Source organism: Trichoplax adhaerens, genomic scaffold (assembly GCF_000150275.1).
Source record: "Trichoplax adhaerens TRIADscaffold_4 genomic scaffold, whole genome shotgun sequence".
Taxonomy (NCBI): domain Eukaryota; kingdom Metazoa; phylum Placozoa; class Uniplacotomia; order Trichoplacea; family Trichoplacidae; genus Trichoplax; species Trichoplax adhaerens.
Genome location: NW_002060946.1, coordinates 3,108,346 through 3,134,422, shown reverse-complemented (window position 1 = coordinate 3,134,422; position 26,077 = coordinate 3,108,346). Strand labels below are relative to the sequence as shown.

The 26,077-nt window shown below is 31.1% G+C and overlaps 3 protein-coding genes across 3 annotated transcripts; all 3 read right to left on the bottom strand.

The window, feature by feature from the left end:
• Positions 1-1,042: 1,042 nt before the first annotated feature.
• TRIADDRAFT_55502 (uncharacterized protein) lies at positions 1,043-5,986 on the bottom strand (the record flags this gene model as incomplete). Its single annotated transcript, XM_002111423.1, has 8 exons — positions 1,043-1,278; positions 1,742-1,789; positions 1,895-2,032; positions 2,925-3,179; positions 4,257-4,312; positions 4,404-4,464; positions 4,948-5,047; positions 5,870-5,986. The coding sequence occupies 8 exons, from the start codon at positions 5,984-5,986 to the stop codon at positions 1,043-1,045; spliced, it is 1,011 nt and encodes a 336-aa protein (XP_002111459.1).
• Positions 5,987-9,184: 3,198 nt separating this feature from the next.
• On the bottom strand, positions 9,185-12,979 carry TRIADDRAFT_55501 (uncharacterized protein; the record flags this gene model as incomplete). Its single annotated transcript, XM_002111422.1, has 6 exons — positions 9,185-9,375; positions 9,818-9,955; positions 10,908-11,165; positions 11,986-12,041; positions 12,483-12,583; positions 12,965-12,979. The coding sequence occupies 6 exons, from the start codon at positions 12,977-12,979 to the stop codon at positions 9,185-9,187; spliced, it is 759 nt and encodes a 252-aa protein (XP_002111458.1).
• A 1,676-nt stretch (positions 12,980-14,655) lies between these two features.
• On the bottom strand, positions 14,656-25,859 carry TRIADDRAFT_55500 (uncharacterized protein; the record flags this gene model as incomplete). Its single annotated transcript, XM_002111421.1, has 15 exons — positions 14,656-14,721; positions 14,884-15,228; positions 15,555-15,674; positions 16,035-16,139; positions 16,230-16,344; positions 16,485-16,635; positions 16,829-16,912; positions 17,794-17,860; positions 18,515-18,757; positions 18,868-19,059; positions 20,107-20,172; positions 20,412-20,519; positions 20,795-20,965; positions 21,139-21,276; positions 25,668-25,859. 15 exons carry the CDS (start codon positions 25,857-25,859, stop codon positions 14,656-14,658), a joined length of 2,163 nt encoding a protein of 720 aa, XP_002111457.1.
• Positions 25,860-26,077: the final 218 nt, after the last annotated feature.

Below are 26,077 nucleotides of genomic sequence, written 5' to 3'. Positions count from 1 at the left end.
TATCATCAATCGATGATTACTATTTATGTAGAATCAATAAAGTTTGGGTTCAGTTTTATGTAGGTGGATATCAGGGAAGATAAAATTGACAGTAGGCTCGCAATGTTTAGTTTCCTTAATAGTTAAATTTTCCACGTTATAAACTTAGATTTGTAACAGGAAGTTTAAAGCTTCTAAGAAGGTTCACAATTTGAGTTTCGAGTTTAACAATTGAAGGTAGAATTAAGGAGTCTTTGGTACCTAGACTGGTGCTGAGTCTTCATGAAAGTCGATCTCGACGAACTACAACTAGCGAAACTCCTATGAAATTATAACACCTTTTTAGGAGCTAATTCTTCACTAACTATTGCGTTGAAGGTCCATACTTCCATATCTTCAACTAGCACAATTATAAGGAATTATATACAGGGAATCGCACGAGAAATTTCTTTTGAACCTTTTCATTCTTTTCAATGATTAAAATTGGCCGCTTTCATATAATTGCGGGTGTACTTGATTACAGTACATATCAACGTTATATCTATAGCGATAAGTTCATAAATTCAGGTTTTCTCTTGCTGTATTTACCATGGCACGTTTTATCATTATAATTTATTGAGGAAGAAAGCATCATTAGTTGGATATTTATCAAATATCTTTAAAAAAACGGAAAGAGTCTTATCAGTGACTATACATATACATATAGCCAGTCAGCTATCAATGCTATCAAATATAGCTTACATCACTACAGACATACACTAGCATTTTCTAACACAATAATTTCATATAACGTTGAGTTCATAATTATATAAATGGTCATTATTATTAAATGTATGGATAAGTGGAAATCATTCCTGTAATTATAACGCTCTTAAAAAATACTTCTGCGCATTGAAGTAAATCATTAAATATACATGTATAAGGTTTTGGATTAAGCAATCGTTTATTCCTATTTTCTACCTCGAGCTTTACCAACGAGCCATGAATGTCTTCAGTTGTGACTATAACACGGTCTATTCATCATAACAGATTGGCATAATAATTTAAACAAATGTACTAACAATTAATGTGTTAATAAATGAAGTAGCTGCAATCTTACGAATACTGCTATATAAATTACCATTTCGCCACAAAAATTACTATCTTGATCAACGTCCGGTACATTTCCCTCCGTTTGGCTATTGCCATCAGTATGAAATTCTGGCGACTGATTGATAGTGATCGAAGATACTGGAGGACTTGAAATTGAAGGGCTTAAAATCCCGTAGATATCCTCATATATAATCTTTGCTTCGCTCTCTTCAACAAATAAAAAGTAACAAAATCTAGCTAACAAAACCACTTTTAATAGAAGTTGAATAAGTAAGTCACTACTCAAGTTATAATGAAAAATCATCTATCAAATCTGTCCCAGTTACGATAACTTCAGTAATTATAGCAAGTCTTCTCGTATAATACTATGATTATAATTATTATAAAATTTTCGTATTAGCAAAGCTATAAATCAACTTAAGAGTTCCGAATCGGAATAGTTTGCATTATAATATACTGCCGTAGTAGCTCTTTCCTTAGCCTTATACTGACACATATACTATACTAAATTCCTTTATTAGCTTTAAGAATGCAACAAATTAATGAGTAGTAAGTGAAGATAAAGTATCATCATCACAACCATAATCATTTATGAAAAAAGGATAGGCACTTATACTTTAACTGCTGATAGCAAGTAAAATACGATATTTCTTATCAATAATACACATACCTAAGTATTTCATGGCTTCTAAATCTACATCATACACATTGTTGTCTCCTATAATAAAGGAGTTATTAGCCATATAAATGATTGATTACGTCTATGACATCATTTTTCAATCCCAATTATTGCAATAACAATCGCGTTTGAATATCTACGAACTTGATATCTTAATCAGCTTTTCTGCAACATAGTTGGCCCCTTGATGACCGGAAATTCCAACTCTACCTGCTAGAAAAGGAATCCGTCTCAGAATCTCATCGATTCCGACATACCATATCGCAATTAAAGGGTCCCCCTCTATAATGAAAATATGTTCTGGCTAAGAAAAATATGGAATTTAATATTTTATATATAAATATACCCGGTATCTCATTTTTTGCATAATATCATTTTGTTATAAAGATGTTTTGAGTCACGCTATGATCCTATACCTATTACATTAAGAGCAAGAAATGTCATATCAATTTATAGCGAACTACGGTATTCTATATTATACGCGGATGATTTAATTAACGTATAAATTGGCTAGTTCTATGCAGATGTTTCTTTGAGATCTAGACCGTATCCTTGCGCTACTTAAAAAAATGTTCTTGAAACAAAGTGTACAATTATAACTGCTCTAATATGACAGTAATCTTAAGGCGGTAAATTAAAAAAATATTGTGTTTTACTAAATTTACTGATTGCGACTCATTTCATGCGTAATGAATATATACGAAATTTCAAAGCTGATATCGCAACAAGAAAGATTAATTTAAGTAATCAACTGTAACAAGTGTTTTGTAATTAATACATAATTTCTTAACACCGTCATAGATGTAATATACTATTATCTTATGACACAACATAAAAATGATAAGTAAATATAATAGCCTGCATCATCGCTGTTTATAGTGTACTTGTAGATGACCCTAGAGGCATTTTTCAATAGACTTCATGTGCTCGTGCTCGAACAAGACAGCATAAATGGGATAGGAACTTCTGAGTATCCTCGAGCTCAGAAGTCACTGCATAATACGTATTTCTGCTATTATTATCTCAATACGGTGCCGGTTTTCTATTAAAATTTCCTTCAGCAATTGATTTGCATTGTGTTATATTTATGTATAATTACGAAGATGTCATAGCTATTACTATGTTATAAATATACCAGTACACCTATAATTCAGTAAGACAATTATTACTTAACCTGTGAATAACAACTTATAAGCATGTGGATCTGCCAGTAACTTTACCCATTGATTTTTTGCTAGCAGAGATTTGGTTAAAAAAAAAACGATCCTTTTGGCTTTTATAAAATCTTTGCCAGAATCTATCAACAGGCTTTGACCTGGGCCACCATCTCCAACACATTTTATTTTCAACTTCTTGAGCTTGGATACTATTGGATCAGCAATTTCTTTATCATCGTTATTGTAAATAAGTAAAAAGTCGTAGTATGGAGCTATAATTTGAAACATAAATTGTAAATGATACAATGACTGGATATTGAGCGAGGTTAGTGTCCTCACAGGAAAATACAAAGACTCTTTTTATCATAAATCAGTTTAGAGAAAGTAAAGATAAAATAAATAAACAAAATTGCATATATTTCGTTGGTATTGAAGGTTCGAGATTGCTGCCATTAAATATGTTACGATCACTGGATATCAACTGAGGTTGAGGGTCCTCACAGGAAAATACAAATATCCTTTTTATCATAGAAGTAGAGATCTTTATTACTCCAAACACTAGCGTACATCTTACTGCCTTTGTAATTACAATTCCATGTGGCACCAACCAATAACTCCTTTTATAATCTACTCACAGTGCACCATAGGATTAGATGCTACATGTCATTCTGTATGATATTATATCATTAGTAAATGTCCAAATTATCTGGTTATATGGCATACAGTACATGTGCTTATAAGCATTAGTACGCCTACCTAATAACTACTCCGGGTACTTACCGGTCCAGAATAACTACGATACTCGTAGTTAAACTGGTAGAAAGAACTGTAGTATAATGTATGCATGCTTGCAGTCGCCAAATAGATCATGTTTGTACTTTAGATAGTAAAAATTGCAAAAATATAAAAGCACAATTACGGGTAGAGGCAAAAAGTATGTATTCAGCGCTAGCTAGGAGAAGCAGTTAGCTAATTAACTACACGAGTATTAGTAAAATAATATATTATTCATTTGTAACAGCAGATTATGTGTAATGTTACACTTTTATAGAGGTTATCATATAGTACTGCAGAAGTCTTACAGCATCTGCATCTTATACGTATATCCGCATTTTTCAAAGCTTCGCATATTTAATATCAGCTAGATAAGAAGAGGCTGATATTATTAAAAACAGTTTTGCTAACTTTAAATCCCTACTCGCATCATTCAGTATTGAAGCTCTACCAAATCAGTTATGTATATTTATGCATTTAAAATTTATTTATGACTACTATATACAGCAAACCTAACGAGCATTGCTGTTCCGATTGATTAAGAAATATAAAAATGAATTTATTTTAGGACTTACACGATCCATTACTATTAATTGCAGACTCTTGGTATGATTGTGGCATATCTGATTCACTATAAATGAAAGTGTAATCAGTTTAAATCAATATTTTGTATTCTAAATTAATGTCAAATTGATCGATAGAGCTTATTAAATTCGCAATACCGGTATGGAGACGTTTCATCTTCTAATAAATTTTGTTTGGGCATTGCACGATGTGCGTCAGCTGTAATTAGTATATGAAAATTCAATTTAAAAGCGGAAAATAAATAGCGAAAGAACAGCTGGCTAAAAACATAACATAATACTGTACTATTCCCTTGTGATAACAAATTATGTGTAAGGCTACGGTATTATGAACACTAGCATATAGTTGTAATTTTGCAAACCTTATATTTTTACGCATGCCTTTGTATTACTCGAATTCTAAATACATATAGCCCAAGCTGTAGTTCATTTATATCATTTAATGCAATATTCATACTATATACTATAAATTAGATCACAACTACGCAAGAACTATCAAATTATTAATAGATTGGCGGTAAGTATAGTTAAAGTGATATAGCTAAAGACTCTTTCACTTCAAATCTGAATCTTTATCATTCTATCGCAAAGTAAAATATTGATACCGTAACTGTCCAACATATCGATTTCACTGACTTAATGAGTAATCATGTGTATAAAATGAACTAATTTCGGTACTTACATTTTTCGTTAGCTGCATTTGTAGACCGTTGAGGTGATTGCAACTGATCTAGTTTACTATGAATGAAAAGTGTAACTAATTTAGATCCAGCTCTTGTATTCTAACAAATGTTCAATTGATGATTGAGATTACTTTTCAATTTCATTACGAGAGAAGTTTTGATCTTCCGATGGATTTTGCGATTCATATGATGGCGCTAGATCAATATACAAGATATCATTGAATGAGAGGAAATCAAATTTGAAGTTATGCACATTTTAGAAAAATAGCTGGATAAATATACAGCAAAATGCAGTATTTTTACTTGTGACAGTAGTTTATGTGTAAGTCTACACTATTATGGATACTAATATTCAGTCCTAGCCTTACAGCATCAGTTTCTTATGCGTATATTCGTATTATTCAAAGTTCAATGTACATAGCATCAGCTAAAGTTCATGTTCACGTTTTCAACACAATGTTGATATGATACCATACAACTTAGAGCACTAAGGGTATTTATGCAGATGGAAGCGTAGCTAGCTAAAATTTACACAATGATTAGCAAAATTAGTTCTAATTGCAGTTGGATAAGAGATGATATTACTAACGGCAGTTTTACTTTGAATATCATCTCATAAGATTCTATTTACAAAGTAAAATATTACAATACCTAACCGAGCGATTCCTAAAGAGTGTTGAAAATTCATTAAATCATCAAAAGAGGGCGCTTGCTCTATTTAACGACGGATTAAATTTAAAGCTGTGCACATTTGGAAGAGTAATTAGCTAATATATAGTAAAATGCTGTATTATTCGCTTGCATTAGCAGACCATGTATGAAACTACACTGCTAAATGATGGAGCCTATCAAATAGTAAGGTAGCAGTCTTACAACATCTGCATCTTGCACGTAAATTCGTATTATTTAAAATTTCGATACCTTAGCATCAGCTAAAGTATATGTAATATGTTTTCTCAACGCCATATCCTTAGTTTGCCATGTAAATTCAGACAGCATTAATAGCATTTTATGGACAGAATGAATTTTAGCAGTCATAATTTATGCAATAATTAACAAATTAGCTGTATGAATAGTTGGATAAAAGACAATTTTGTTATAGTTCTCTACTCGTATCATTTTCTCACAAAGTACCGTAAATATTGAAGCTATAACAGTGGTACTATGAAGAATTCTCTCCCATAAATTCCATCGAAGAAAACTGTGCCCAAGTAAAATTTCCCGGCAAAAAATTTTACCCAAATCGTTCCAGTTTGAAGCAGAAGAAATCCACGCAGCTCTTATACCTTACTCTTTATAATTATATTATATAACCAGCTAACTACAGAAACATCTAGGTGATTCGCTTTTTCGAAGCAAATTACGAAACTTAAACAGCTAGTACTTTACTTTAGCTCACTGGTCTCCATTACAGTAGAACGTGTTGATTTGCCTTCATATGATGAAAGTGATATTGATTATTAAAAGTGGAATTATGCTCATGCCCAGGCAAGATATGACAATTTAATACCTGTACTTTCGGAAGCTTAATGATAATACTTCTACCGCTACGTAATGGGTCATGAGCTACGGCTTATGAATGTATGTGTCGACTGTCGAGTATATAGTTTGTTATAAATAGAGCTGCATTTGGTTTTTATTGTAATAAAGCTTATTAATCTAGCTAGTGTCTGATTTATTAGGAACCCGAAGAATTAATTTTACTAAAATATGAGAAGTAATACAGTAGGACAACTTCATTAAAAGAAAACATTACATATATACTACAGATATTTTTCTATCATATTATCGTCTTACTAATTTTAAACTTTCTAATCAAAAATACTTCATTCTTACTTGATCGCTTTTGACCTTCTGTTCTTTCTCGTGGCATTGTCTAAACTTAAGTAGAATAATCTGTAACTAGTATCATACGTTTTACTGTTTTACTATTAGAAACTAGTTTACAAGGACCTTCAATTTTTAATAAATTGTAATATAGTATACTTTTATCTTAAGTTTAGTTCTAACTTAATCGTGAGTAGGCGAGTTAGAGTAGGATAAGATACAGACTGCCGCATTACAGGTACCTACGATAAATTTAATTATAAAAAAAACTCGTTATTCAATATATACTAACTTTCTTAAAAATTATCAGCCGTGTATTTTAACTGGGCTACGCACAAGGTTGATATCAAACATTCTTACATCGGAAAGTATTACCAGATTCCAGTAGTGTTTAAGAAAATATTTAAAATATTAAATTTAAAAATAATTCAATTTCCCCACAAGTGTCCCCACCAAATTTCCCCATAAACAAATTTCTCCATAAACACCATCTGTAAACTTTTATCGATAGCATCACTAGTAACCAACCAAGCATAACAATTTCTCAGCATAGCATTTAAGTAGGTATCGTACATAATGTTTATGAACGTGACCGTATGCGAAGTCGGTCATTTTGCAAACTGCCCATGATATTATTTTTTACTGAAATTTATCGATACTGTATCAATAGGGGGCGGCTGCCAGTAGTCAGTGTGAAGAATTATAACAAAATTAATACCCCAGCCTGATTTTGGCTGGGCAGTATACATTTTGTCCTGGCACCGTATGAGCTGGTGCCACTGTCATGAATCTCAGCCATAGGGCACTTGACTTCAAAATGGTACCATCAGGTGCAAACTATCTAAAATATTGGCGATATCTTTTAATATGGACCATATACGAGTTCGATTTTGCTGACCCTTCAGCAGAAAAGCATGCATCGAATAATATATCTTAGAAAATATTTCATTTCAAATAAAATAAAAATAAATAACACAAATTTCCCCATAAACAACCACTACAAGTAGAAACTTTTACTAGTGCTATCGGCAGTAACCTTATCAACGAAGCATAAGGATTTCTTAATATGGCAAGATACATGACATTTTATAACAGTTGCTAATTCTGGAATTCGATCGATTCCAGAAGGTCCTATCATCTTTAATATCCCTCATTGTTGTCCCTCAACAAAATATACTATAGCTAGGAGCGATCGCGGTGAAAAAGAAATAGATCACAAAAATATTTTGAAGTCTGCGACAAAGGGTATTCCTAAGCGCTCACCTATCTAAATTACTAACTCTGCTCGATGCCGCTTTACTTCCATCATCGGATGAGAACGGGTATATTCAGCATGATATGGTCATAGACGACTGGAAATGTTTTATTTTGCTCTAAAAAGGGTTAGGGAAGACTACATACAACCCTGTATTTATGAACAGTACTATTAAAAGACATACTGTAATGTGTATACAGTACTGTATTTATTTATTAATCTGTTCATGATGAGATCAAGTATCTGCAGAAAACACAAATGAAAAGCTATATTATCCTTTACTATGCAAACAAGATGGTCTATTATTTAATTGATCATAACGCATTGCAAAAGTAATTACAGTATTCTTCGGCGATCTTCCTGATATGGATTGTTGATAACATATCAGCAAAAAAATCGACTAGATAGCAGCAGTATATATTGATGTTAACTGCGATTTTCAACATCTTTACAACAATTATTTTATTTTATAACGACATCCTAAAATTGAAGAAATTGCTACAATACTTTTACAGCATTATTATAAATACCACTATAACTAAGTTAATACAGACAGCATAGTCGTGACACAGGAAAATTTATGCAGATGTTAAGTAATGAAGTAAATCTAAATAAACATTCTTAGTCTTTATTCTTAACATAATCAGTACAAGAAAGAACAAAGTCTATGATATTATAACACAATTTTTTACCGCATATTATAATCATAATTTCGGAGTATATAACTATTGCAATTAGCTGAAATCATTCCGTATAGGTATACTATAGTAAAGGTTATGGTAACACCTCAAGGTCCAAGAAGGCGAAAGCATATATTTACGTAACAAAGCTTCTATAGAGATTGGGGAATACCTTTATTATAACGATTATGCCTCGGTGTTGCTACACGTATATTATTATTAGGCAAACAATACTTTCGGAGTTGTTGGCTGTTAGCAGTTATTTCAGTAAAATGGTATTACCTTTTAAAAGATGCATTGGTAATTACAATACTACTATATATTAATAAACAATAACATTATAAATGGTAGAAAATGCTTACTTTATTACCCTTAATTTGACTATACCGAACATGCAGATTTAATACTTTACCTTAAGGGGCTCCAGTTTATGGTGATGTGTGCTCATCCAACTAACAATAAAAATACTGGCAGTTAGCATGTAAATGAAACAGTTGTATTACGGTCATATGCATACTGCATGTATTTAATTACATCGTCAACATCAGAATTATCTGTATGAACGTCCGGCTGGTTTTGTGTTCTTTGGCTACTATCCTTAGTTTGGGATATTGACCTAGTTGTAATGCCTTGTGAATCCGTATGTTCACCTAGTAATCTTGGCTCTTTCAACAAATAATAAGCGGTATACAATTACCTAACGTTATCATCTTAGATAGATAGAAGAGCTTTAAGATAGCAATAGCAGATCATAAGTTACAAACAAAATTTGATCTCGTATATTGAGTGAAATTTCTGTTACTGCACCAATTGTACTAACGAGTATTGATAATGAATTTTGAAACGCTACTGATTTGATGAGACTCATACCTGTTAATCCTACTATCGCCGATGCGTTGCCATCACAATCCATTTCTTACGAAAGGAAAGAGGTTTCAATTCGAACGCAAGGATCAATGAAAAATGTAAGATATTTTAACCTTTATATCGATGACCCGAATGCAGATGATAGACGAATAGCCGCATATGGCTAGGACAGCATTTCTGAATCTGTGATGAGGGTAACAGCAGTTGCTTACGCACTACGTTGTACAGAAATTTACGAACCTGCTTCTCGGATCAAGCAATCTGCAATATGACTGGGCCCTCGATGACCGTGTATTGGTGTTCGGCCACACAGAAACGGAACTCTTTTTTTAATCGATGCTCTACTCGCATACCATATCATTAATAAAGGGTTCCAATCTATAATAAATAATAAATTTGGATCACGCCAAAAATGTGAAAAATAATAACTCGCAATTACGTATTTTAACAGACATACGCATTTACTATATAAATATCTCGCCTACATTATCATCGATTTGTTGTAAAATGCCTTGAATTAGAGTACTAACCTACCCATACTAACACCAAGATGTACATTTATATTGTTAATGTAAGAGATCAGTTATTTCTACCGTACATATACAGTATATCCCATTAAGACCTTTATGCTGCACATGAATTTTATGTGCTTAAGAGGTACTATTTTACAGATATCATCTCAGTTAACTGTTAAAATACAACTGCTTTAAGGTAACGACAATCTTAGCCTGCTCCTACCAGTAATTACCCTCATAAGAAACACTTTTAATATATTAAAATTTACTAAATATGCGAGTTCGGTTTGTTATCGAGGTAATGTATTTTGACAGAACATCGCCACTGTATCAGAATGAATATTACTCGGGATGTGACATAGTTGCCTTCGAGATAATAGGATATTCGCATGTTCTTATCTTATGTATACTTACCTTGTTCTTAAAATCTACTAAAAATATCTCTAGAAACATCTAAGGGCATATTTATAGACAGCAACAATGCTATACTCGTACATCCTTAGACAGCAGTAACGTCTTAGATCTATGGTGATTTTTAAAGTTAGACAACTAAATTGATAATTGATAAATCATGCCTAGATTTATTAGATGTTATACACAAAAAAATAGGTACTATAGCAATACATTCTGTTATTGTTTAGTCGCAAAGATGTAAGATTTATTCATTCGTGAATATGACACTAAGGCAATTATTACTTTAGCTAGGCATACTTAATACTGTATTTAATCCTGTAACAGATATGAGAATCAATATTTCGCTACCAGTTTTTTTCAGGTACTCTTCTAGAAGAAAACATGAAACTCCTTTACGGTACCTGCATTAAATAGACTTTGAATGTGAGGATCTGCAAACAATGGTACCCATTGACCTGCTTTATCTAGCAGATCTTCTGTCAGGAATAAAACGATACGTTTCGAGCTTAGAAATAGCTCTGTCGAAGATTGAAGTATACTGCGACCGTATTGACCATCCCTATCAGGTTTTCGTATTTGCAAGCCTTTTCTGTTGCAGATACCTGCTACTTCATCGGCAAGTAGACTGTCATTCTCATGGTAATAAAACAAGTAATGGGCTTTATCATAATGTAGAAATGTAATTTCGAATTAGTAAAAATCAATCAAAGTCACTCAAGCATTATTTTTATGAATATCAGAAAGTAATCTGATCTCTCCGCCTGTCCCATCATAGTTATCATAGCTTGAATTTATAACAATAACGACCTTGTCTTCCTTTTGGTCATTCTATTTACTTTATAATGTAAGCTCTCGTCATACTGACAATGATTTAAATTGATACTACGTAGGGACAGTAAGTAACTGAAAGACAGAAATAAAGTATCGACCTTACATGGTATTGTTCGATCGATTTGTAGACTTTATACGGAATTAAACTAGTGTTTAGTAAGCATCGTACTTTATGTAGTTAGAAGAAAGTGAAGTTGATTAGTTCTTAAAAATTATAAATATAGTAAGGATCATTTTCCTCTTAAAGTGCAATTATAAAAATTCTAACTGTAGCTATCATCACTTGTGTCCAAGCACATTTCTCTAGTTTAATATTCATACTATACATCCGGGTATGCATGTAATTGATGTATAACTTAAGATAGCACTGACAGTAGTTTATTCAGGTAAGAGAAAACATAGTTATCATAATTTCCATAATTACAATTATCAATGGATAATTTGTAACTATTTTCAAATAGCGGCCTGATTTACTAGAACATACTGAGGCTTGAATGCAGGTTATTATCAGTTACACGATTCCAACATCCATTTACGATAAGTTAAACAACGATATATTCGTATCGCTAACCTCTATGGCAATTGATGTAATAGTTATAATTATTAATTAACAAACGAAATTTATTTCGGTACCATTAGTGTACTTACCTATATGATCACTAGCAGCTGCAGACTGTTGATTTGATACCGTTTGATAATATTCACTATATATGAAAGTGTATGTAATGTTAATCAAACGTTTGCGTTCTAAACTAATATCCAGTTGATCGATTGAGAATACCTGCAAAAGAATAAAATGAACTGGATGAATAACGTTGATCTGGCAGTTGACAGTCTAATTCAATGTCAACGAAAGTGTACTCGTACTGTAATTAACTTTTATCTAGCTGTTATATTTTTAAATAATTTCCATTTAATCAATTGAGATTACGTCTTGTGCTTATAAGGTGAAAAATGTAACCATTTTTTATTATGTCTATTTTAAGTTAATGTCAAGTTGATCGATTGAAATACCTATTTGGTTGGTCAGATGAAGACCGCTGAGCTGGTATTTGAGGATCTAATTGACTAAAGACGAGAAGTGTCTTGACTTCTAATAAAGATTTTTTATTCTAAAGACTATCCATCTGTTCAACGGTGAATACCTATCAGATTCTTTAGATGAAGTCTCTCGATCTTCCATCTGGCTTCGTATTTCATAAAATGATGCCACATAAAAGCAGTGTACAAAAATTCCACTCAACACCTGAAAATATATTTAATGCAATATAGATATTTTTCATCTTTATTTTAATGTAATGGATTACAAGTTATAACTTATGAAGGCATTAAATCCTCATTATTGCTGCTTTCTAAAATTTAACAGTATTAATTTCAATTAAAATCTGTGTTACTTAAATTCAGACTTGAGTAGGAAGACCTCCTGAACATACCTAAGTAGGCGAAAAGTTGTGTAGGAAACCAGCTTATCACTTAAAACTTTTTCACAGGTTTTCAACCTGTGAAAAAGTTATATTAAAATTATTATTTTAATATTAATTCATGAAGTGCGCTATCCTACAAATGGCTTCAAGATGTGACGTATGGTAAATGAGTCAACAAATAAACAATTTTAGCAACAACAAACCTTATTACTGACCATAAAATGGATATAAAGTGCTCAAACAGTGCAGGGGTAATTTAATCAGGAAATGGGGCACAATTTTTGCTTAATAGTGTTTCCACTTCATCGATATTGCGGCTAAAAAAAACAGATCGCAAAAAGATTGAGAAGTCTACGGCACAGGGTATTCCCAAGCGGTCACCCATCTAAGTACTAACCCTGCTCGACGCCGCTTAACTTCCGTGATCAGACGAGAACGGGTGTGTTCAGCGTGATGTGGTCGTAGACAGTAGCTGGTGGTTTATTTTGCTATAAAAATGACTAGAGAAGCCTACAGTCTTGTTTTTATAAGTAGTATTGCTAAGGGGAATATAGTGTATATTTATTTATTTTCATGATGAGATCAAGTATCTGCAGGAAATATAAGTGAAAAACTGTCTTATCCTCTACAAAGCAAGTAAGGTGGTTTATTAATCAATTAGTTAATTAAATTACATTGAAATAGTTTTCATTCAGCGTCAATCTACATGATATGGACTTTTGATAACGTTTTAGCAATGAAATAGATTCGATAATAGTAATTAAGATATTACTACTCGTAATGAATATCTCTAACTGTATCGTTATAGCGTAGAATGTTACAAAGTGATAGCTGGAATGGTAAGAGTTCACAGCTAGCAGAATTTAAAGCTTAACCATAAAATTTTGATGGAACTACGGATGAATATCACGATCCATTAAAACTAAAAATCAAGAAATTAATGAATGGATACGAACTTGCCAACTCAATTTTAATTATATGTAGTGTGGTATTAATTCTTCGATTACGAACAAAAAAATTGTGTATGAACTGCAAAGTTTAATTTTATAAATTATAAAGCAATTAATAATTTCAAATGGAAGGATGAAACTACAAGTTTAAGTTTATACGCAGAAGAAGTTTTATTTTTCTCACAATCTGAAAGATATCTACCCCAAAATAATTAATTTACCAAATTAAAGAATTAGAAGCTATTGGTAATTCCATGGTGCTTGTTGTGAATTCCATGAGATTATAGGGTAGTAACGTATCTCAAGGGGTAACTCGTATAGGCAATAGATGCAATGGTTACATCTAAATCCTTGACTGAAATTGAAATACATTACAAAAATGAAGTACGATCAAATCGTACGATCTTTAACTACGAAAAGCTTAACAATTGCAACCTATTAAGTGATAGTAGTGTAACATTACCAGATTTGGTATACACGTCTTTCTATTAGCTGTAGTCTTATGCATTTATTTAGTTGAAGTAATTCAAATATCCATTTAAAAATGAAATGAAATGTTGTAAATAAAAAATTAAAGACATAATGCTTTGGGCTAATATGAAGATCTTATTTTAAAAATTATAAATAATTCTTGTAAGTATGCAGAAGCTGTTATCAGAAAATTTCGACTAAGCCATAAAGATCAACTACTATTTATCATTTTAACCAGTTATAGTAAATGTCAGAATTGATAATGAGGGTAATAAATAAATAAGTGGCTATAGATAATCTAATCCCATAATTGGAAATATCTTATTTGTTCAAAACATGAAGGACTTAGACAATAATAATATGCCTGTGAGCTTTGATGTATTTCTACATAAAGAAATGGTACTAATTTGCTGTAGAATCTTTCTACTTATGATCTATACAAGCTATAACATTATCGTATTATTCATAAATTCCTATGTTGTTTCAGAAGTATTTCTTTTCACTACGGACGGACGAATTTTATCGTCTGATTTCCTTCCCTATAAAAATAATCGATGATATCATAACCTTAAAATTTTGATCAAAAATTGTTGGACGCATCAATATATAATGATAGGACTGGAATTGTAAAGAGTTAAAAGAAATACGATATCGATTTCTTATTAAAGATCACGTCATATAGGCTTCACTACTGAATATACCTTTAATAAGAAGAGAATCAATTGGCACAAAGTTGTACAAAAAATGACATAGCCGCCAATGACCATGTATAGCTCATTATTTTTCCGATCAATGACAAAGGATAGAGGTATAACGATTAATCCAAGCAATATAGTGTTATAGATGCAAGTAGAAATATTTCTGACATCGATTTCATTATTAAGGCGAACATCTCGGGCTTCATAAGCTATAAAGGCGCTAAATAGTAATACTATACCATTCAGGCCGATTGTGCCAATCAACCAGTATGTGCCAAACTGACACTTGCATAGTAGAACGACCGGTCTATACTTTACATAGGGAATTATTTCATCATCTTCTAAATTCTAAATAGGATATTTAATTCGGTGTCAGGTATAAGTTAAAAAGCTCTACCTAATATTAATTAATCCGTAGTTCAAATACAATTTAAAATAAATTATAGCGGGTCTATTAATATCTTAATTTAAAATAATAGCATCAGTAATATGTTAATTTCACAATTATTTTATTATATTACTAGCAAATACTGATTCAAAAATTGGATGCTGATAGAAACATTATCAAAGGGGCCCTTTGTAAGCTTAATAACTTAAAATGTTATAGCTTTTTTACAGAGCTTCAATATTTCATGATATTTAAAACACAAATTGATTTCATTTACAAGACTTACACTTGTTATTGATACTCTAACAGACTTAAGAGGATCAATAGAGGTCCAGCTAATGAGAAAAGCAGATTCCAACAATAGCAATGATAGTAGTCCTGCTAAAACGTGCAGATTGCCAATTTCCTAAATTGATTTGGATTTTTATAATAGTTTTAATCTTATTTTGAATAGGATAAGACTACTCATGGTTTTGTAATCCTTATACGGCATAATTATGATAAAAATGGCTCATTAAGAAGTGCAAAGCTATCACAAATAAAAGAGTTCTAAATGAGAAATCAAAGAAACAAAAAATATCAGTTTAAGGCTATTTGAAAATAATTTAATGACATCTTCTATCAACTAAGAGTATGCACTAATATTATATGAGGTCAGATATCCGTAAAATGGGCTACGATAGATTACTTTAATATTATTTAGTATTATACATATCGTTTCTAACAAGCTTCCTGCCAAACTGATATTCAATACTTTATACTGTACCTTTGTAAACCATCTTGATGTAACATTACGATATACTATCAAGGATTTAATTAAGATGGACCCAGCTACTAAGGCAAATCCATAACAATTCAGCCATGGTAGTAACTGTAACAGTAAAAAAGCTTCAACTTAATATTCTGCTGTCAAGAATACAATAGAGTAATAGTCAGTTCTATTAGGAATACATTCTCTTACCATACAAGTAACTGATCGAGTCTGCTCATCATTTAATCCCATAAGTATAACCGATGTATACAGAATAATGCTACCAAAAAGAATCGCACAATCTGTTGCTATCAGCGCAATTGTCCTATATGATGGACAATTTCATCCAAATTCAAAGTTATCAGTGCAAATTGAATATGTTAATGAAGGGATGTAGAGGTAATTCATTTACTTATCCTAATCAATTCAATAAGCAAGATAAAAATGTTTAAACAACAAATTTACCTAGTGCGATAGTGCTTGACTATAAATGATAAAGAAAGAAAAGTAATAGCATAGCCCAAGCTACACAGGAAAATCATAATATAGAGTATGATAGTTTGTAATGGTTGTATACGATCCACGATAATATCAGCAGATGGTGGCGGTTTTTGGTCTGTGCAAGAAGTAAATTGTACATCACAATTGAAAATTTAGCTCAGAGCTAATAGATGACATTTATTTACCATGGATGATAATAATATTTACAATACGTATATTTACAGACTATCTATATTACCTAGCTTTTAATTTCTTAGCTAATGCAGTTATAGTTATAATAGCATTATCAATAAAGAGCTACTTCTAACCTATCCATTTAATACTAGTCTCCATTTCCGCAACTAAAATAATATTTCGACGACGAATAGTTCCAATTTTGACTTTATCATCTCCTGTATAGAGTATTAATTTTTATTGATAATGTTAGAAAGCCATATCATCATAGTGAAAGCAAGCATTGAATATCATACAAGACTGACTGAGGTTATAACTTACTGCTATATATGAATTAATTAATTATAGGTTACGAAAGGTATCGATGTAGGATACAATTTTAAATGAAATTGTAATACGTGCAAACTTAATTAAAAATAGAGTTCTTTTGCAATTTATTGACCATAACCTGATCGTATAAAAGTGAATGAAATAAGAATGGTAACTTAATGAAAATATATATAATTAAGCATATAAATACTCGTCAACTTCAGTAGATTAATTGCAGTATTCTAAATGAAATATTGTAGCTACTTTGCTACTCTATTAGCAAGCTGAAGCCCAATTGAAATGATGGAATGTCAGTAGTAATTCCCAATTTCTTCATGAAATACTGAAAACTGGAATCGGAAATATTAACTAGCAAATCTTATTTTAACAGTTTATTCGTAAATTTTCATCTATATTGGTAACAATATTTATTTATTCTAATGAGCAATTTTAGCTGCGGTCTTAAAAGTAAGCAACAATCAAGTTATTAAAGTCAGAACAAATTGTTGTAAATACAGAAATTAAGATTATTCATAAACTTCCGTATGGAAGCAATCCGAAAATTCTTATCAGTTCAAAGCCTAGAATAGCAGAATTAGCTCTACAATATTTTCGTAAGATTTTAAAATCTTACTAATTTTCCTCACAAACAGTAGAAAAAAATAAACTAATCTGTAGTCGATATCTTACTGCTAGATACTATTCATGAGGCTACAGTCACTTTATTAACCATTAATCGTCAAAGTCATAATAATATTGAAACTTATACTAGCAGCATCGAAGTTTCTACCTTGATATTGACGGACATCGAAGATATTCGCATCAACATCCCCATTATAATCGAACGAGACATTGTTCTGTAGAGAAAATATCAAATAGTTCCAATAAACCTGGAGATGAAATTGCTAACACCAAACTTAGTACAACACAGGTTGACTACTATGAATGTAAGAGATTAGGTACGAAATATTGCTATTTATGGTTCCAGAAATGTTCTATTATAGTTTTAATCTTATTTATTTATCAAAACATCAATGGATCTAACATATTTCGTGATGTATCGTCTAAGTAACATCACAATTAAACTTCGGAAGATTTTCTATTACAGCTCCAATTCATGTGCCTAATGAAACTTTAATGAGTCAAACTAATTTCTTATTGTATTACATAGATAATATTGTAAATTTGGAGATTTAACGACTATTATGGCATTTCTCTATGATTGTGTCTATCAAAATTTCAATACGTCGAATTTAATCTAGATTATGCTGCATTGGTAATATTAGAATTCCAGGCTTCGATAAATGCGCAGGTTTTATTCTAAATTCATCTATTTATAGAAGCTCTAATAAATGAAACTGTATAGTATATTTTATTGGCAATATTATAACTGTAATTTTTAACAAACATCTATTGCAGTCCTAATTCATTTATAGTATTTGCTAAAATTTCATTGATTCGAATAATTGTATATTATACTAGATTAACGTTATAATTTAAAAGAAATCTACCGAAATTCCCAGGAATTGAACTGATTCCATGTTTTGATAAAATATCTTTCTCATCTCGCTTTGCTGATAATTAAAGTCTTCAAAAGTTTTATTTAAACTTTCAAGTTGATTTCTGGAATTATTAAGCGCCAATGCTATGGACCATACGGCATCGTATGCAAATGGCCAGTAGCCATTTGGTGAATAAGTTTTATTAGCGATTAACGGTCTATTAAGGTAGCGCCGTTCTTGTTCCTTAGGTGTCTAACAATACGTAGAAATTTAAATTTAAATTTTTGATATTGTAACATGAAATTTTCAGTTTATGAACATCTAGTTGTATAATTTAATAACGCGTATCTAGCATTAAATACCATGCCGGTTATGGTTTCTATATATTCATAGTTCATGTAAAGGACGCTAATGCTCAGAGCATGATTAATAACAGCGTAGATGTGTTCTGGCAGGCATTTCGATGTTTGTGAAATCTTATCCCAAAATTTCTTTTCATACCAATGTGGAATAATCCAAACATATTTCTTTCCATACATTTCCAATTTATAAGCCTACACAATAATGGTAGCCGTTAATTTATTTCATTTAGCAATGTATAACACAAGGATACAAACATGAAATAAGTGAGTAAGAAGGCAACGAGAAATAGTTATCAAGTAAATTATTGGAATTGTCCTCCCTTGAATCAATTATACCCATAATCTGTTGAAATAATAGTCTCAGCCTCATAATTAAAAATGCAAAACGCTCTATATTGAATTTGTCAACCAAGCTTCCCCTTAACAGCTTATTTAAAGAACTCTAAACTGATTAAGAAATTGATAAAGTCTTTCATCGAAGGATATACGTATTTTATCTCCTTTCTTATGATAACTTGCCGCAAGATCTTGATGTACTAATGTGCCACAGTAGATTGTATCTGATATTAAGTGTTATAGCAAATTTTATCCGTAAAATTCATCTTTGCAACATCCGTTACTCTATGTCAAGTTGAAAATTATCGGTGAGACGACTTCAATTAATAAGTATAGAATTTAGTAATTAATTTAATATCTTGAGTGCACAAACTATCTATAAATGTAGCCAAAATAATAATATCACTAAAGTACTATTATGATCAAAAAATAAATTGGATAAAATCCGTATAACAGATTCCATGAGCTGTTAAGTAATGGTTTCGGAGTTTAATCGACCTTTTTAAATTCCTAAGTTACTAACAGATAGGTTTTAATATCAGCACTAGCTATTAATCAAATGGTTGAAATATGCTTTACTGGCTCTATAGACCGCTGAGACAGAGTTTAAATGCTTTAATCTATCATCATATACCACTGAGATTCCTAATAATAGATTCAAAACGAATATTTAGGTTCTCTAATATTGAATTCAACAGGATCTGTAACTCTAATTACACAGACCTCTGAATATGGTTCGATCATCTAGTTTATCATCTTAAGTACTTAAAATATTAATAGTCAAGAGTTAAATATTGTGGATAGCTAATAACAAGCTTAGTAAGATATCACTAATTATGTGGATAACAAAAATAAGATTATTATAGTTTAGATTGAATTAAAGAAGCAATAATTTTATCTTACAGCACAAGCCAATCCCAACATATCTTTTTCCAGCGAAATAACAATTATAATTCTAACATCTAGATCCTATTATTAAGGTGTAAATATAAAAAAAACAACTCAACTTAACTTAATATTATATTTTTAATCATGGTATTTACAGTTATTAATAATTTCATAATCTATAATCACTATTCTTGCCTGTATTAATATTAAATCAAAGCATAGAAATTCTTTGTTCATTTTAACTTTCTTCTGATGACAGCTTTAATTACTGTACTAGCACTAATCCGATACAGTATAAAGATACTGGAAATTTTTAGTACCTTGATCCTCTTTAATCGTTCAAAAACAGGAGTTTCAGCAAGAAAAAGTTCAATTGCTTTAACTTCTATCCCACTTTTTCGAATAGCACTGCTAACACGATAAATATCCTGTAACCGGACAAAGGGAAACATATATATATATATATTATATTAATTCTTTCAATTTCCGATTAATTACGTATTGTATAGGGATTATTTACAATACCAATATGCAGAAAAGGCATTATAAATTAACAGTACTTCTAATGCAGGTTTAAGAATGAAGAAAATAAAGCATTATAAGGTGAATTTCTTATTTTATTGAATTCTTGAAATATTATTCGTATTAGATGATATTAAAATCATTACGGCTATTAAAACTTTTGTAATGGCTTATATCACACCTGATAATTTGTATAGGAATTACGACCAATAACTGCAACTCTAGTCCAATTAAAATGATTCAGTAAAGCTACGTAGGCTTCTCCATATTTTGAATACGAATAAGCTGTTCGAAATAGTAACGGAAAACTTTTCCGATTGGCCAAAAAAGAGCTTTCACTTGAAAATGAAATCTAAGACGTAAAATTATGCAAGTATTTTCGGTTGCGTAAAGCAAGAATTGAGATAAGAAATATAATATAGAGATCTGCACTTAAAAATAGACCTACGCATGTCATATATACGGACCCAGTAAATATAAGTAGAAATTCAAAATTGAAAGTAAAGGAAAAACGATCAAACTTACTTGTAGCATATTGTAGAATGGTGACAATTCTGCAATTACTGCTGTTACTGTTGAATAACTGCTACCTAAAAGAGCAATTTTGGTAGGTGGTTCGTCTAGTAGTCGGATAAAATTGCGAACACCTAATGCTGTTTGTCCCTAGAATTAATAATCCAGCAAACAATATCGGAAAGTTGCAGTATGTTGTGGAACAATCGATGATTAAGATATCTTTGCAACGAATAAAACGAAAATATTCGAGCTAATAAGCAATTAAAATCTTGTGACGATTACTGGTAATTACAGCAATTATTGAAAATAGTTGTCAAACTTATTCAGTTATCGATCTAATATAACTTCTAAATAGATTCATTTTGTTGGCTTAGCGTAGCCTATGAAGAAAGGGTCATATAATTATAAGTAGTGTGCGTCTTATCGTTACGAAAGCAAAGCATATCAACTGTTAACTGTTGTCAAGCTTTAAATTCAACGACATCAATAAATTGATGTATCATATATCTGAAAATTTTAACTTTGTGTAATCAATCTATCCGGAGTATTAAAATCTATTCTGTTAGCGTTCTCTACTAATTAAATATATTAAATAAGAATGGTCTAATATTCTACAATCTATTGATACAAAACTACAGTCAGAAAAGAAAAAATTTATAATTGAAAGTTTCTACATTAGATCGCCCAAAAATGTCTCAATAATACTCGTGAGTCCTAAACGCATAAGCCAAAAAAAGAATTTTAATAAATTTTAAGGTTAAAGATTATTCCTGACATGACTTTTGCCAGGTCGATATTGAATATGTTATAGCGTGGCAACTCACAACCGATTAAAGTCCGTAAATACTGTCCAAAATAAGAAACGTAAGTCAAAGTTTAAGATTCACGGCATGCAATACTCTAACCTGAGTATTTTCTGTTTTAGAGAGGATTACTCTTTGATGATAGTAGTTGATCTTAGAATGCCAAAAATGTCTTTACTAAGCAATCATTAGGATTACACATTGAAGGATGAAATTATGCTCTAGATACCATGACAATGTTAGTATCTTAAAGTAGTACGGTATATTATACGTGAGATGTTTTCTATAATATTGCAAAAATTAATATTACCTGCTCTATGAAAATTTACTTTATGAATTAGAATATCCTGTTTTCAATATTTATCTAAAGCGTTAATAAATTGTTGGCTTCAGGCCCTATATAAGTACTGCAGTATAATATTGAAAAACTTGAATAGTGCATCTTATTTGTAGTTAGATAACTTAACAGGCTATAATATAGTCCGGCAATGATTTCTTTCCGTAAGTACATTTTTGTTATACACACCCTTAGAGAAGACACCATTTTTAGTGTTATCTTAAAAGATTAGTGTATGATTACGTGTACTTACAAGAGGCATAAATTACATTAAAACACTTGATAAAATTGAAATATTAAGAGTTGAATTTAACCAGAAGCGAATAGCTTCTTGTGTAGATCTCTTAGCTTCTTGTTTCTTGATGACAGGAAAATCATCAGCAACTTATGCCTACGCAGGTAATGAGCCAGAATAGGCATATCTGGCTGTAAGACCGCGTTACCGAACTTCTAAGGAGTCCTCATTTGTAATACTGATTCTTAATTATAACATATAAATCATATTATATCAATTCAGTGTAGTGCTAATTGAACGTTAGTGACATTAGATTTGAAATCTTATTAAACGCAATTGCGGATAAGTTTTACACCTAAATATATGATAGCTTCGCTCCTAAACTTAATACTATCAATGATAACTTTAGTCCAAATCGAAGATATTTCACCTAGGATATCATGTAAAACTATATCACACCAGAAAATCTCTCGTCCAGTCAAGCGAATATACCGTTACACTGAACTAAGCAATGATTTGATACCTACCTACTAATAAATTTGAGCAATAATTGCGAGGAGTCTCATTTTTATCTATTGTGTGCTGTAAATTTAAATATCAATATGCAACAAAATTGGACATAGACTGCACGTACAGCGCACTATTAAATCAAGTATCTCCCAAATTTTCCGTATGAGAATCATATATTGTTTTCTATGCATTCCCTCGGCTAAAGCAAGAAATTCAATTATAGAAAATGAAATAATGATACATACGTACATCTATTTCAAACTACTTCAGACTAGACACAATCTTATGCCGGAGCTATAGTTTAATAATATCCGTTATCACTCATACATGATAGCTGCTGCCGAAGAGCATTTAAGCTCGACAGATAGTTGAATAAAAGAAAAGTTTTATAGTTGTATTATCGTAGAAGCAAAGGCATCTAAATTCTTATGAGGTAGTTAAGGGATGCTGAATCCCGGAAACTATAGTAATTTAGAGATTTGTTTTACGTTATGTTCGTCACGAAGCTGGTTTGTGACACATGTACGTACGTTCTATTAATATCGAAATACGGTTTATATATTTTGAAAATGCGATTTAAAACTTTTACTTCTACCAGTCAGCTAAAGGATTCTTTAGCTATAAATATGATCAATAAATTAAAAATTTATAAATCTTAAAATCATTCTGAACGGTAAACTACTTCGTTAAATCGGTAAGTAATCTTTTTATGTTGTAACTAAAACCAATTCATAGCTAATCAGATGCCAAAATAAGTTATTATTTTTTGTACCAAGTGACATCTGACAATTTGAGCCTATATTATGAATACCGTCTAACTAATTATTATTGTGTCTTATTCTGGATTGATTAAATCGACTACGACTGAATCTTTTATCAACGCATAGATATTCGAAGTCTGAAACCGTTGCACATACAGATGAAGCTAACTGGATAAAGAAAATATCTTAAGGCCAAATTTATCCATTTATGGGTAAATAATTATCGTAGTTAGAGCTAATATTGATGATACTTGTATTCAGTATAGTTGTTACAGCTTATAAAGATCTATGCAAGATACAAACTATCATTTTTGTGAAAGAATCGATCAGAAAAATAATTCGTACAAATTTTTTATTGTAAATGGAATCGGTGTGAAGATTAGATTTTCAACACTTCAGCTTTAGTTTTGATTGCCCCAACAATAAATAAGAAGTAAAAGTAATCTTTTTTAATTTCGGAAAGCATCCATTAGTGTCAATTAATAAGAAATAATGATAAACTATACTGACTGTAAACGAAATCAAACGAAGGCGATCACTTCATATCATGAAAGAATGGGGAACAAAATTAAATGATAAGTTCCTATAATCACCTTTTATGCTTATCAAGTCACAAAGCTTAGCCAGTATTGTAGTATATTTTCAATCTAAACTAAATTTTATGGTATTAAATAGGCAACATCTACATTTTTATAATGCTAAAGTTGACAATCGCAATATCTATGTTATAAATTTACGCTTGTTCATTTATCAGGAACGTTACTGTAGTTAGTCTATATTTTAAAAAGGAAACCATTTTACAGTAAGCTAGCATAAAATCATGAAAATATTCAAAAACATGATATCAAACTTGCTACCAATTCATGTCTAGCAAGATAAAAGCAAAAAATAGAAAATAAATAGTAGTTAAAAGTGGCAAATTCTTTCTATTACGTTATATCACCGCAGGACAATGAGATAAATATTAGCTCGAAAATTGAAGCATTTTAACTCTTAATAATTTACGTATGTTGAGCCGAAAATGAAAGTATTATAACAAATAGAAGGGAATGTTACGAATTCTAGATATTTTTGGCATCTGGTCAAGTTTGAAGGATAAGGACAAATATGAATTAGCATAGATAGTAATGCATCGGGTTCTTGCAATCACTTTTACATCAAATTAAAACGAAAAGCAACAAATTACGGTAGAAATTATATTACTGAGTCTTTACTATCCTTTTTTATTAAGTCAAAAATGAAATGATATATGTGAGAGTAGATTTAGAGAATCTTGTTTCTGTCATCAATTTACGTAAGCTAGAAGGAAAATGCATGCAAATACAGCATCAAATATCCAATTCTTACTTTCTTAAAGTATTCATGCTTCATTTGCTACAAATAACGTTAATCCTTCATTCTTATAAAGTAATCAAATAATATCGCGCATAACCGGTTTCTAATCATAACTCGACCGATACTTTTACGTACCTAGTACTAAGTATTGCAAGCTTAGCATTTATTAGTGATTTTATTTGTCGCGGACAGCTCTTTTTCCTCAATCCGTTGGTCAAGTAGGTATAATTATAATCAAGTCACAGTTATAACTTAGTTATGTAGTTTTAAAAGTGCAAAATTTTAACTTTCAGTCTTTAGATCTGTATCCGTTAGTGTTGTTGCTGCAATGTATTCATTTATTCTTCTGGTAATATAGCTTTATCGCTCTTGGAGTATTCCAAAACTGAGTATGATAGTAGTACACAGAATGATAGTATTCAAATAATATCGCACTGCTCTTACTAAATTGAGAATACGAGTAGCATCAAAACTTTTTTGGTCTAATGAATGCAAATGTTGTCATATGAGCTTTAATCTTGAAAATCTGACTAAAATGGCCATTTAAATAACCTAACCTTAGTCTCAGCCCATATCAAACATAAATTATGATTTGGCAAGATATCATCACGCAAATTAATATCATCCATTGCCATATGCACAGCCGGTAAGAGTCCACCAGCGCTCCAGTCCGGTGATTCAACGGAAAATAATCCAGCCAGATACAAGCATTTCTTCTGACCGTAACAAAACGATCTTGGACCAGTCATAAGGCATAGGAATATGAAAATCGGATGTATTACTTTAACCATATTCTACTCTTAATCTATTGAAGGACCGTGAAGGTAAGCCTACTATTTTAATCGAATATTATATTCAAGCGATTTTACTAAAGTATCGTAATTCTGAGCTTGAAAGCTAAGTATATGGCAATTTGGCTTTTTACTTAAGCTATCAAAATAATGATGATTAAGCCAAGAACAGTAGT